The sequence below is a fragment of the Trachypithecus francoisi genome, unplaced genomic scaffold (assembly GCF_009764315.1).
Source record: "Trachypithecus francoisi isolate TF-2019V2 unplaced genomic scaffold, Tfra_2.0 Lachesis_group9, whole genome shotgun sequence".
Classification (NCBI taxonomy): Eukaryota; Metazoa; Chordata; class Mammalia; order Primates; family Cercopithecidae; genus Trachypithecus; species Trachypithecus francoisi.
The window spans coordinates 55,728,311-55,741,595 of record NW_022681474.1 but is presented as its reverse complement, the minus strand read 5'-3'; the positions used below and the strand labels follow the sequence as shown (position 1 = coordinate 55,741,595).

The following is a 13,285-nucleotide window of genomic DNA, read 5'->3' as shown; positions in this document are numbered from 1 at the left end:
CACTGTCCATTGAGGCACATTCTACACAATACCTGACCAGTACTTCTCAACACTGTCAAGGTTATCAAAAAGAAGGAAAGTCTGAGAAACTGTCACAGCCAAGAGTACGGGGACATGCTGACAGATATCATGTGGTACCCTGGATGGGGTCCTGAAACAGAAAAGGGAAAGCTGAGGGAATCTGAAGAAAGCATGGACTTTAAATAATGTCTCATTATTGGTTCATTAATTGTAACAAGTATACCATAGTAACGTAAGATGTTCATAGGGGAGCATGGGTGTGAGATGTATGGGAGCTCAACTATCTTTGCAAAGAGCAAGACTCCGTATCAAAAAAATAAATAAATAAAAATAAAATAAAGTTACTCTTCCCCATTTCCAGACTGTACTCCTTGGAAGAAAGTCATTATGCATAGCCCACACCTAAGGCTTGAGGCGTTTCTCCTCCTCCTCCTCCTTGAGAGTGGAGTATCTACAGAATTCTTCTGCGTGGAGAATACGGCCCTTCTCCCTTATTTATTAATCTATTTATTTATACCAGTATAGAATCGTGGATATTTATTTTATACTGAGTTATAAACCAATACTACTGTATTTTGTTGCTCAAATTGTTTTAGATTTAGCCATTGAGAATGCTTTCATTTGGTTCCTGTGTCCCCCTGGCATACCCCATCATTCTTACGTTTTTGCTATCTTGGGGTTTTTTTTCAGTACTTCTTTACTTTTTGGCACTTTAAGACATATTTTTGGCTGGGCACGGTGGCTCATGCCTGTAATCCCAACACTTTAGGAGGCCAAGGCGGGCAGATCACCTGAGGTCAGGAGTTCAAGACCAGCCTGGCCAACATGTTGAAACCCTGTCTGTACTAAAAATACAAAAAAACTAGCCAGGCATGGTGGCAGATGCCTGAAATCCCAGCTACTTGGGAGGCTGAGGCAGGAGAATTGCTTCAACCCAGGAGGTGGAGGTTGTGGTGAGACGAGTTCACGCCATTGCACTCCAGCCTGGGCAACAAAAGTGAGACTCCATCTCAAAAAAAAAAAAAAAAAGTCCTGCCCCAGTTCCACAAGCAGGCATCTCTCCAAGGAGGCGTGTGCCCTCTTTAGAGAATGGTATTAGAAAGTAAGATATGGGCACTACCTGTGCTCATTGCTGTGTCTAGGTCCTCTCAGCTGACATCACAATGAAATATATTCACATAATAAAACATGATTTGGCCGGGCGCGGTGGCTCAAGCCTGTAATCCCAGCACTTTGGGAGGCCGAGACGGGCGGATCACGAGGTCAGGAGATCGAGACCATCCTGGCTAACACGGTGAAACCCCGTCTCTACTAAAAAATACAAAAAACTAGTTGTTATTTTCCATTTTTATTTCAAAATATACATTCAAACTTAAAAAAAAAAAAACAAAAAAAAAACATGATTTACCAGTACAAAGAAATGAGCTAACAGTAAAAGATTAGCCTACTATTTGTCTGTATCTTTCTACTTCAGGTGTTTCTTACAGGCAGCAAGGTACCAGATTTTATTTTTTTAATCCTATCTGTAATTGTTTATTTTTATTAAAGACTAAAGTCTATTAGTATTTATTCTATCCTTTATCAACCTTTTCTCCCCTTAAGGTCTTTGTTTTATAAGTAATTCTATTGATATTAGTTGTGGTAAAGTAGAACTGAGTATCATTAAATACTAATGATATGATTATAATTTAAAAATACTATATAGACTAAAACCTCAACCTTATTCTTTTTTTTTCTATTCTATGCATTTAATAAAATATTTCATTTCTTTCTTGGGCAAATTGAATATGAGTTTTGGGGCTGATTTAGTGTTCCTACATTCTCTTCATTAGGATTTTGTTCTTTACATTTTCCTTCCATCTCAACAAACCTTAAATACTCTTTTGGAATCAAATCATCATCTGTAGCAGATATTGTAGATCATTAGCTCAATCTTTTTTTCCAAACTTGTTCTCCCTTGATTGAAACTGCTATAATGGAAAGGTTACCCTTTTAACAGATTCTGATAAATGAAGTATAGGATGAAGTCTCTCAGCAGGGCACCCATTCCTAAATAAAGGGAATAAAGTTTGACTAAGAAAAAGTCCTTCAGAATATACAGTTGTCCCTTGGTATCTGTCAGCAATTGGCTCCAGGATCCCCTACAGATACCAAAATCCACAGATGCTTAAGTCTCTTATATAAAATGGTATAGTATTTGCACATAACCTACAAACATCCTTCTGTATAATTTAAATCTTCTCTAGATTACGTATAATACCTCATACAGCATAAGTGCTATGTAAATAGTTGTTATACTGTGTTGTTTAGGGAATAATGACAAGAAAAAAAAGTCTATACATGTTCAGTACAGATGCAACTATCTATTTTTTCGAGTATTTTCAATCCTTGGTTGAATCCATGAACATGGAACCCATGGATACTGATATGATTTGGCTCTGTGTCCCCACCCAAATCTCATCTAGTGGTTCCCATAATTCCCATGTGTTGTTGGAGATATCTCATCTAGTAGCTCCCATAATTCCCTGTTGGAGATATCTCATCTAGTAGCTCCCATAATTCCCTGTAGGAGATAACTGAATCATGGGGGTGGGTCTTTCCCTTGCTGTTCTCATGATAGTAAGTTTCACAAGATCTGATGGTTTAAAAATGGGAGTTTTGGCCAGGCGTGGTAGCTCATGCCTATAATCCCAGCACTTTGGGAGGCCAAGGTGGGCAGATCATTTGAGGTCAGGAGTTTGAGACCAGCCTGGCCAACATGGCAAAACCTGGTCTCTACTAAAAGTACAAAAAAGTTAGCCAGGCATGGTGGCGCATGCCTGTAGTCCCAGCTACTCGAGGGGCTGAGGTGGGAGAATCATTTGAATCTTGAAGGGGGAGGTTGCAGTGAGCTGAGATTGTGCCGCTGCACTCTAACCTGGGTGACAGAGTAAGACTCCATCTCAAAAATAATAATAATAAATGAATAAAAATGGGCATTTCCCTGCACAAACTCTTCTTCTCTTGTCTGCTGCCATATGAGAGGTGGCTTTCACCTTCCATCACGATTGTGAGGCCTCCCCAACCACGTGAAACTGTAAGTCCAATAAACCTCTTTCTTTTGTAAATTGCCCAGTCTTGGGTATGTCTTTATCAGCAGCGTGAAAACAGACTAATACAGATATGAAGGGCCGGCTATACATATTTTTTCCCCTAGGCCTCTCCCCCATCACCTCCCTTACCACTTTCCTAGCTAATTTTCATTACTCTTTCAGAAGTTTCAACTTCAAGAGTCCTGTACTAGGTCAGGTGCCTGTGTTGCATACTTGCATAGCTCCACATACTTCCCCTTTATAATATTTATCAAAATTATAATTATATAATGACACACTTAGTTGCTTAAAGCCTGCCTATATTGCAATGTAAACTCCACCTGTCTAATTTACTACTATATTCCAAACACTAATTACAGTCCCGTGCACCTGGGAAGCACTCCATAAACATCTGAATGAATAAATTTGCAAAAGATTACCAAATAAAGCATAGTTACCAAGTATATAAGTTAAGCAATACTTCCACTCTTATCCTTAGGCCCCACCCATGCTAATCGGTCATATTCTTACTTCCTTGCTATGTACAAAATTCTCAAACATTTGAGAAAAGTCAACAGTACAAAAGAAAGAAATTATGACTGACAAAGAATTCAAGAGAATGAATTGGAAAAAATTCAATTAAAATAAAACATCCGTTTCTAGGAATAAGGCTGAATAGGTTAATTGAGCCACTCCTCAAACTGAAAATGCTGGATAAAAAAATTTAAAAGTATATATGCTTAAAGAATCAAAGAACTGGGACAACTCTCAAGAATCACTGGGATAAAATCTAAGTGAAAGCATGCATCCAAAATGGTACACAGAGCACTGAAATCTTGTGTCCTATGTGCATGTGACAAACCAAGTAGTGTGACTTTGATTCCCATGGCTTCCCAAAGCCAGGGAGACAGAAGTCAAAGCTCAATGTCACCTAAGGAAGACCCTCTTCTCCCCAAAACTGGGATCCCACTCTACCTCGCAACCCCCAAGTCTGCAAAAGAAGGGTACTCTGAGGCTGGTAGAGAGGGAACCTGAGGTGTGGAGGAGGATATGAGAAATTATAAACAAAAGCCAGTCCCCAGGGGACTAAATGGGGGAGGGAAAAGGGGAAAGGGAAAGGGAAGGAAGGGGGAAAGAGAAAGAAAGGAGGAGTTAGGTAAGAGTGTGTCCTTGTTCAGGGAAAACACATACTAGAAATACATACAGATGGATGGGCATGATGTCTGTATCTTACTCTCAAATGGTTCAGAAAAAGGCTAATGGTAGTTGCTAAACGTGTTGACAGAGAGTGCAAATATGGTGAAATATTAATAGCTGGGAACCAAGAAAGTTCTTTTTCTACACTTATAACTTTTCTATAAAGTTGAAAGTATTTCAAAATAAATTATAAGAATACTAAATTAAGACAAAAGTCAAATGATTATGTGAAAAATGTCTTTAAGAAGAATAATTCTCAATATATTAATTATATGATTAGTAGCCTTAATAAGGACAGTCTTAATCTGATGATAAGATCCAGGATATTTTTCCTGACATTAATAAACAAGAAAAGTAATGGGAAAACAAAAACCCATGAGCTTCACAATAAAAAGAAATTAAAAAGCAAAATAAACTATGGCATAATTTTAGGTAAATGAAGGAATTTACGGGGAATCAGTTTTATCTCTCTGTTTAGAAAATGAACCTTTGCCTATCACAGGTTTAGTGATCTTGGATTACAGAAAAGATATCATACTCTCATACTAATTAGATCTTCAGTAAATATGTCCAAAAATGTAATATTTTAACTTTATTAGTGTCAGATTTTAAGTCAATTCTAAAAACAAGGCAGAAAAGGCTATAATTTAATAGAATGTAATATGCTTTAGGGCTAACAGATACTACTTAAAGTGGATAGATCACTAAAAAGACAGCACATTCTTTTTTTTCTTTTTTCTTTTTTTTTGAGATGGAGTCTTCTTATGATCTCAGCTCACTGCAACCTCTACCTCCTGGGTTCAAGCAATTCTCCTGCCTCAGCCTCCCAAGTAGCTGGGATTACAGGTGCACACCACCATACCTGGCTAATTTTTTATATTTTTAGTAGAGATGGGGTTCATCATGCTGGCCAGGCTGGCCTTGAACTCCTGACCTTGTGATCCGCCCACCTCGGCCTCCCAAAGTGCTGGGATTACAGGCGTGAGCCACCGCGCCTGGCTCTTTCTTTTTTTTTAGACAGAGTCCCGCTCTGTTGCCCAGGCTGGAGGGCAGTGGCATGATCTTGGCTCACTACAATCTCTGCCTCCCGGGTTCCAGCGATTTTCCTGCCTCAGCCTCCTGAGTAGCTGGGATTACAGGCACCCACTATCACGCCTGGCTAATTTTTGTATTTCTAGTAGAGACAGTGTTTCACCACATTGGCCAGGCTGGTCTCGAATGCCTGACCTCAGGTGATCTACCTGCCTCTGCCTCCCAAAGTGCTAGGATTATGGGCGTGAGCTACCACACCCAGCCGAGACTTAGTACATTCTTGAAAACATTTTCATTCATTCAACAAATATTTATTGAGGGCTTAAGCACAATGCCTGGTGATAGCTTGGGAGCAAGGATGGATAGATGGGCAGGAGAGCAATTCCTGCTCTCATGGACTTGCCATCTTGTGCAACTCAAAGGCTCACACAATTAAACCTGTTGTGGATTTCCTTTCAGGGAAGGAAAATGGTTTAAAGAGGAAGGGCACTGACCTAGATAGGAATATATCCTGGCAGGCTTCCTTCAGGAAGTAATGATGGATTTGACATCTGAAAGAAGAGTGGGTGTTAACAAGAGAAAACAGGCTGGAAAAGCTAAAAGAAAGTGAATCTAGGCAAATCCCAGGAAACCTAGGGAAATAGTGCAAGATGAGGCTGGAGAAGTAAGAATGGGCTACACCGAAGAAGCCTTACTAGGAAGAGGAAAGTTTAAAGATTTGGCTCTGCCACAGACTGAATGTTTATGTCTTCCCAAAATTCACTGAATTCATTAGGGTGAAATCTAATTCCCAGTGTGATGGTATTTTGAGATGGGACCTTAGGGAAGTGATTAGGTAATCACGGCAGAGCCTTCATTAATGGGATTAGAGCCCTTATAAAAGAGACCCAAGAGGGAGGCCCCTTGTGCCTTCTACCACGTGGACACAATGAAAATATGGTCACCTATGAAGAAGTAGGCCCTCACCAGACAACAGATCTGCTAGTGCCTTGATACTGGACTTCCCAATCTCCAGAACTGTAAGAAATACATTTCTGTAGTTTTTATAGCATTCTGTTATAGCAGGCCAAACAGAGTAACACAGGGTCTATCCTAAGAACAAAGCAAGTCACTGAAATATTTCAAACACTGATGTGCTCAAAGTTTTGTTTCTGTAAGCTCACTCTGGCTAAGTGTAGAAACAGGCTGTAAAGGGCATAGAAGTAATTCAGGGAGCCTAGTTAGGAACCTATTGCAATAGCTCAGGTAAAAGCTTGGTAACATGGACTAGTCTAACTGCAGTAGAGTAGGGAATTTGAAATAACTGACTTATGGACTGAATGTATGTGTCCCCCCTCCCCCAAATTCCTATGTTGAGGCCCTAACCTGTGTGTGGCTGTATTTGGAGTAAGAAAGTAATTAAGGCTAAAGAGGTCATGAGAGTAGAGCCCTAATTTAATAGGACTGATATCCTTATAAGAAAGAACACTGAAGAGCTTGCTCTCTCCCCACTGCCCCCAACCCTGCTGCACATCCTCTTGTAATTACACTGCCTTATTTAGAGAATGAGAGGGGAAAAAAGTCTGTACATGTTCAACATAGATGCAAATATACCCTTTTTTAGCTGAAATATTTTTATCCCCAGTTGGTTGAATCTATGGATGTGGAACCCTTAGATATGGAGGACCAACTATATTTTGTTGTGGCAACCTGGGCAGATAAATACAGATTTTGGTACCAAAAAGTGTAGTATTTCTTAACAAATACCTAAAAATATGGAAGTGGCTTTGGAACTGGGTAATGGTGAGGGGCTGGAGTAGTTTTAACATGCATGCTAAAAAAAGATAGTCTACAGTGTCCTGAAGGACTGTTGATAGCTATGGTCCAACAGGTGATTGGATTAAAGGTAACTCTTACAAGGACTCAGAAAGAAAAGAGGAGAGCCAGAGAGAAAGTCTCCATATTCTTACAGAATATATATATATCATCATCAACAGAATGTTCATGGGCATGATGGACTTTAAAGGCCCGATCTGGTGAAGTCTTAGGTAGAAATGCAGAACAGGTTAATAGAAACAAAGGAGATTCTTGTTATAAAATGGAAAGAACTTAGCTGAGTTGTGTTCCAGTGTTTTGTGGAAGGCGGAAATTGTGAGCAATGAAACTGGATCTAAATTTAGCTAAAGAGATTTCTAAGCAAAATATTGAAGGAGAAACTTGGTTTCTCTACCACTTAAAATGCAAGGAGATAAACTGAAGGAATTTTAAGCAGAGAAACTAGAATTTGAAGATACAGAAAATTCTCAGCCTATCCACACTGCAAAGAAATGAGAAGCCTGTTTTGAAGAGAACATTAAAGGTGTGGCTGAACAACCATTTGATAACATTAGTGTGGGTGTGAACCACAGATTTAATCAGCCACCTGAGCAGGAGCCAAGAATAGAGATGGGATTGTACCAACAGAGATATTGCCAGCTGGGACTAAAGGGGACAGGAAAATCAGAATGGAATGAAAGAAAGCTGTAGGACTTCTCAGATTCTACAGAAACAGACAACAGAGCTATCTGGCTATGAGCATGAGCTATCCTTTTAAAAAGTGAAGAATGGCCCCAAAAGTGATTCAAATATTGTCCATGAACCACAGCCTGCTACTGTCACCACAGGCCTAAGACGCAGGGCTTGTTCCTCCTCCATTTCAAAGGATGAGGCCTTTTCATTCATGGGAGGCCAGGATCCTACTGACCAGTGTCTCAGGGACAAGGCTGAGGCCCAGTGCCATAAGCCCAATGCCACCTAAGTGGGCCTGGAGAGCACTGCATCAAACCAAAAAGAATAATTCTACAGCCTTAAGAGCTAATGGGATTTGCCTTGCCAGGTTTGGGGACTTGCTTGGGACTTGTCATCCTTTTTTTCTTTCTTTTTTCTCCTTTCTGAGATGGAATGTCTTTCCTATGCCCATCTCATCATTGTGTTTTGGAAGAGCATATTGTCTGGTTTCACAGGTTCACAGCTGGAGAGGAATTTTGCCTCAGACTGAATGGTACCAAAAGTCTTGGCCATACCTGATTTATGCTTAAATTAGGCGTTGGATTTTAGACTTTAGAGTTGATACTTAAACAAGTTAAGGCTTTTAGTGTTCTTGGGATAGAATGGAATATATCTACATGTGACAAGAACATAGATTTTGGCAGGCCACGGCCAGTATGTTATAGACTGAATGCATGTATTCCCCACTTCAAAATTCCCATTTTGAGGCCCTAACCCCCAGTGTGGCTACATTTGGATTAAGACAGCAATTAAGATTAAATTAGGTAATAAGGGTGGGGCCCTGATCTGACAAGACTAGTGTCCTTTTAAGAAGAGACACCAGATAGCACTCATGCTCTTCTCCCACCCACAACCCGCTTTGTGTGTACACACTGAGAAAAGGCCATGTGAGGACATAGCAAGAAGGCAGCTATCTGCAAGCCAGGAAGAGAGCCCTCACCAGAAACAGACCCTGTTGGACCTTGATCTGAGACTTCTAGCTTATAGAACTCTCAGAAAAATTTCTGTACGTTGTGGTATTTTGTTATGGCAGCCTGAACAGAGTAATACACTGATAAAAATTAGGAAGTATTGGGGTAATGTGTTGTTAAGCTAATTCCTCATTTTTAATAGTAGAGTAGAATAAAATAATGTCTAAAATATACTGGCTAGTGTTATGATGGTAACAACTAGAAAAACTAAAATTGATTATTGAAGAAATTGGAGGGGGATGTCAATGATAAAATTTTACTTTTTAACCCTTAGTTTTACTAAAACCATGTATATTAGTTTCATCAACCATTTCAAAAGTTTAACTTAATTTTCAAAGAAACTTAAAATATCATGCCTTCATTCCTTAAATTTCAGTCATTCTGTTTTACTTTTATAATTTTTGCTATATTAATCCTTGCCAATTTTAAACCGTTTTTAACCTAAATCAATTTATTTTACATTATTTTCAACTTAAACTGCTTATACTTATATTTTCCAATACATTAAACATATATAATTATTACAAATGTTCACCCATATAATACCTAAAATTATCTCACGTTCCAGGAGTGGTAGAAGGCTTACACTTTGAAAAACATGACTAGATACAAAATTTGATTATTTGTCTTGATGGCTTAAAAACGTTAAACAGGCTGGGCATGGTGGCTCACGCCTGTAATCCCAGCACTTCGGGAGGCCAAGGCAGGTGGATCACGGGGTCAAGAGATTGAGACCATCCTGGCCAACATGGTGAAACCCTGACTCTAATAAAAATACAAAAATTAGCTGGGCGTGGTGGTGTGTGCCTGTAGTCCTAGCTACTCGGAAGGCTGGAGCAGGAGAATCACTTGAACCAGAGGCAGAAGTTGCAGTGAGCCGAGATCACACCACTGCACTCCAGCCTGGTGACAGAGTGAGACTCTGTCTGAAAAAAAAAAAAAAAAAGAAAAACCTAATAACATATATGAGAAAATGAATTCCTGTCTTTTAAAAAATAATTCTCTCTACAAGTTACACGTACACTGATAGAATTTTAAGAACATCTGAGTATTTGGATTTTCCCCTTTTAGAATGATTACATTAAATATAACCTGAAAATATTTCACATAGCCAAAAGTTAAAAATTTTAAACATTTAGTGCTGTGAAACTAAATGCTGTTTTTAAAAAATCCAGAACTGAACTTCGTCATATAAAATGGGCTTAGCTAAATAAAACAACATAAATGCCTTTTTAAAAAAATCATGGGCCAGGTGCAGTGGCTCACGGCTATAATCCCAGCACTTTGGGAGGCCGAGGTAGGCAGATCACTTGAGGTTGGGAGTTCAAGACTGGCCTGGCTAACATGGTGAAACCCCATCTCTACTAAAAATACAAACATTAACTAGACATGGTGGTGGGCACCTGTAATCCCAGCTACTCAGGAGGCTGTAGCAGGAGAATCGCATGAACCCAGGAGGTAGAGGTTGCAGTGAGCTGAGATCATGCCACTGCACCCAGCCTGGGTGACAGAGCAAGACTCCATCTCAAAAAAAAAAAAAAACATGGTTAAAAAAATGTTTAACCAGTACCTATATGCAACCCACTCCCCACTCTGCTAATTACTGGAAATGCAAAGACAGATACAATGTCTCTAAAATTTGGAACGTGTCTGTATAAGAATTTAAAGCATAAATAAATGCCCCTCAATATAATGATATAACTTGTTGAATTAAAATAGTTCAGCTCTCAGTTATTTAAAACTAGTAAAAAGACTTAACTTTCACCACAATCTTTAGTAAAACTTAGAATGAGACTTACTTCTACTTATAGTCTTGGTTTAAAAAGCATAGTACACTACATCAAGTATGCCCTAAGCATTCATATTTGTTTGCAGAATAAATATGCTATGGTCCACTTCTCAGCAGTCTATCTCTGTAATGTAGTTCTAATATTTTAAGTGTCTAAAACACATGATACGTGAGGAAATACTGAATTATTCATAACACAGATGAAAGTATTTTTCATCTACTTATATCCACCCTTCTTAAAAAGCATGCCTTCAACCCCCATTTGCATAGCTCCTCTGCTAACTTTTAGCCATTACCTCTTATAAATTTACTGCCCTCTTTGTCTGAAGGCATCTGTCTCCATCAACATTTCATTTCTTACAGGAGCAGGGGCAGTGAGCTCTCTGGTTCATTCAACCTTAAGTGGAGGAAGAGGCCCCTCACAGCTCCTAAGTTAGGCTTCTGGTACTCTTAGCAGAGTTGCTACCCCAGGGCTGCAGAATCTACCTGGGTTGGGTGCTAGTTGTTCACCAGGGTTCAGCATCAGTCTGAACTGAGCTTCTATACAGCAAGTGGCCTCCCAAATGCCTTAATGGTTTCTGGTTACACCTGGGGAACAGGATCCTTAATCCCCTAAAAGAATACTTTTATACTGATAGTTATTTTATCCACGTAAAATAAATCACTCATTTAATTAAATGATTTTATAAAAGAAAAATTATTTATAAAAGAAAAACTATTATAAATAAATAATAAAACTCATAATGAAATTGAATATTTATTTGAATTTCTCCTGGTAATAGCTCTCAACAAGTAAGAAAAATCAAGCTGTGAGATTTTGTTTTAAATGTAGCCATTTTTCAAAAGGTAAAAAGTTGGCTTCTATATTTAATGGCAAGTGGGACATCTTCTATTTTAAAATTAACATTCAAAAAGTAGTAAAATATACACTATCATGAACATTATGTGTTTTCTAGAATGGATACATGTCTGAATACTAATCTGAATGTGGAAGAAATATATATCTGTTAAAAACCACACTGGAAAAATGTTCTTTTTTAAAAAAGTAGCTTGAAGTAAAAAGGAACTTGCTAAAAACCCAGTAAACTTTCATGTATGGGAATTTTTAAAAATCTCCACCCATCCCACCTCTGAAAAAAAAAAAAAAGAAGAAGAAGAAGAAGAAGAAAAGAAAGAAAAAGAAAAAAAAAACCATATGGTCAATTTGAGTAGAGCCATTCATTACATGACTGCTCATTCTGTACAATGTGGAAGGCTGGTTATTTAGGAAATATTTCGTTTCCTCAAGTGCATCTTTTGAAGATTTGTCTAGTAAAACTGCAATATCATATATAAAACACTTAACACAAGACATGCAATAACAAAGCTAAATCATTCCACTGTAAAGTTTTTAAAACTACTTTTAAAACTTTTGTTTCACCAAGAAATAAAGATGTAAAATACAGTAGCATTCTTGTTCTCCAACAGTATGCATTGTATGCTTTTGTTATTAGGCAAATCTTTTAGAGTCAAACAAAAATAATAGTCTAAACAATATTTCTTCTGTCATTATAATACGATTCCCAGGCAGAACAGTAAGATGTAGAGGAAGAGTTAGATTTTTGGAAGTTTTGGTGCATTAACCACAGGATTTGCCTCGTGCAAGTATCTCCTCCCTGCACTCTTGTAATCATAGGTACAGCCATGAGTTTCTGCATAACGATGAGATGCACAGAAGTTGTTTCCACATCTAAAGCACAAAAAAAGTTTACGTGAATAGTTGTATTTCTATGAAAGGCTCATCTCTCTGGGAGAGAGGAGCTTGACTTCAGGTAGTCCAACAGGGGCCCTTTGGTTCTTTTTAGCAGTTTCACTGCTGACATGTCCCTTTCATTCGTAAACAAACATAAATACCCCCCAAAAAGAACAAGTTAATTGTCTATGAATATGACAATTTATGATAAAGAAGTCATTATAGAATGAAACAGGGTAGGCCAGGTGCGGTGGCTCATGCCTGTAATCCCAGCACTTTGGAAGGCCGAGGCGGGTGGATCTCGAGGCCATCCTGACCAACATGGTGAAAACCCATCTCTACTAAAAATACAAAAATTAGCTGGGCGTGCTGGCATGCACCTGTAGTCCAGCTACTTGGAAGGCTGAGGCAAGAGAATCGCTTGAACCCAGGAGGTGGAGGTTGCAGTAAGCCAAGATCATGCCACTGCACTCCAGCCTGGTGACAGAGCAAGACTCAGTCTCAAAAAGAAGAAAAAAAAAAGAATGAAACAGGGTGTAGAACTCTATCAGTAGTAAAACTGCAAAAAGCCGATAAATATGCCCATCATTTCTCTTATACCTAGTAAACCTCAAAGAATTCTGAATTTCTGAGAAATTCAGTCTCATGATAAAATTAAAATAGTAAAATCTAACTATGCCATGAAAGAATTTTTAAGAATATCTCTAGTAGCAAGATAAGTTGTTTTCATTTGAACAGAATACACTCTAAAAGGCAGGGATTGGGCTGAGTGTGGTGGCGGCTCACACCTGAAATTCCAGCACTTTGGGAGGCCAAGGTGAGAAGATCAGTTGAGGCCAGGAGTTTGAGTCCAGCCTAGGCAATATAGTGAGATCTGTCTCTACAAAACATTTAAAAAATTAGCCAGGCATAATGGCACATGCCTATAGTCCTAGCTATTAGAGAG

The 13,285-nt window shown here is 38.7% G+C and overlaps 1 protein-coding gene across 9 annotated transcripts in view; it reads right to left on the bottom strand.

Moving 5' to 3' along the window:
• Nucleotides 1-11,345: 11,345 nt before the first annotated feature.
• ZFAND4 (zinc finger AN1-type containing 4) overlaps nt 11,346-13,285 on the bottom strand; it is a 62,791-nt gene continuing 60,851 nt past the window's right edge. For 8 of the 9 annotated variants that reach the window (XM_033208566.1, XM_033208569.1, XM_033208562.1 and 5 more), the window contains one exon: nt 11,346-12,336. In XM_033208566.1, coding sequence (XP_033064457.1) covers nt 12,201-12,336 — 136 coding nt within the window. In that variant the 3' untranslated portion in view covers nt 11,346-12,200. The remainder of the gene's footprint in view (nt 12,337-13,285) is intronic. The other variant, XR_004436438.1, reaches the window with a different exon arrangement.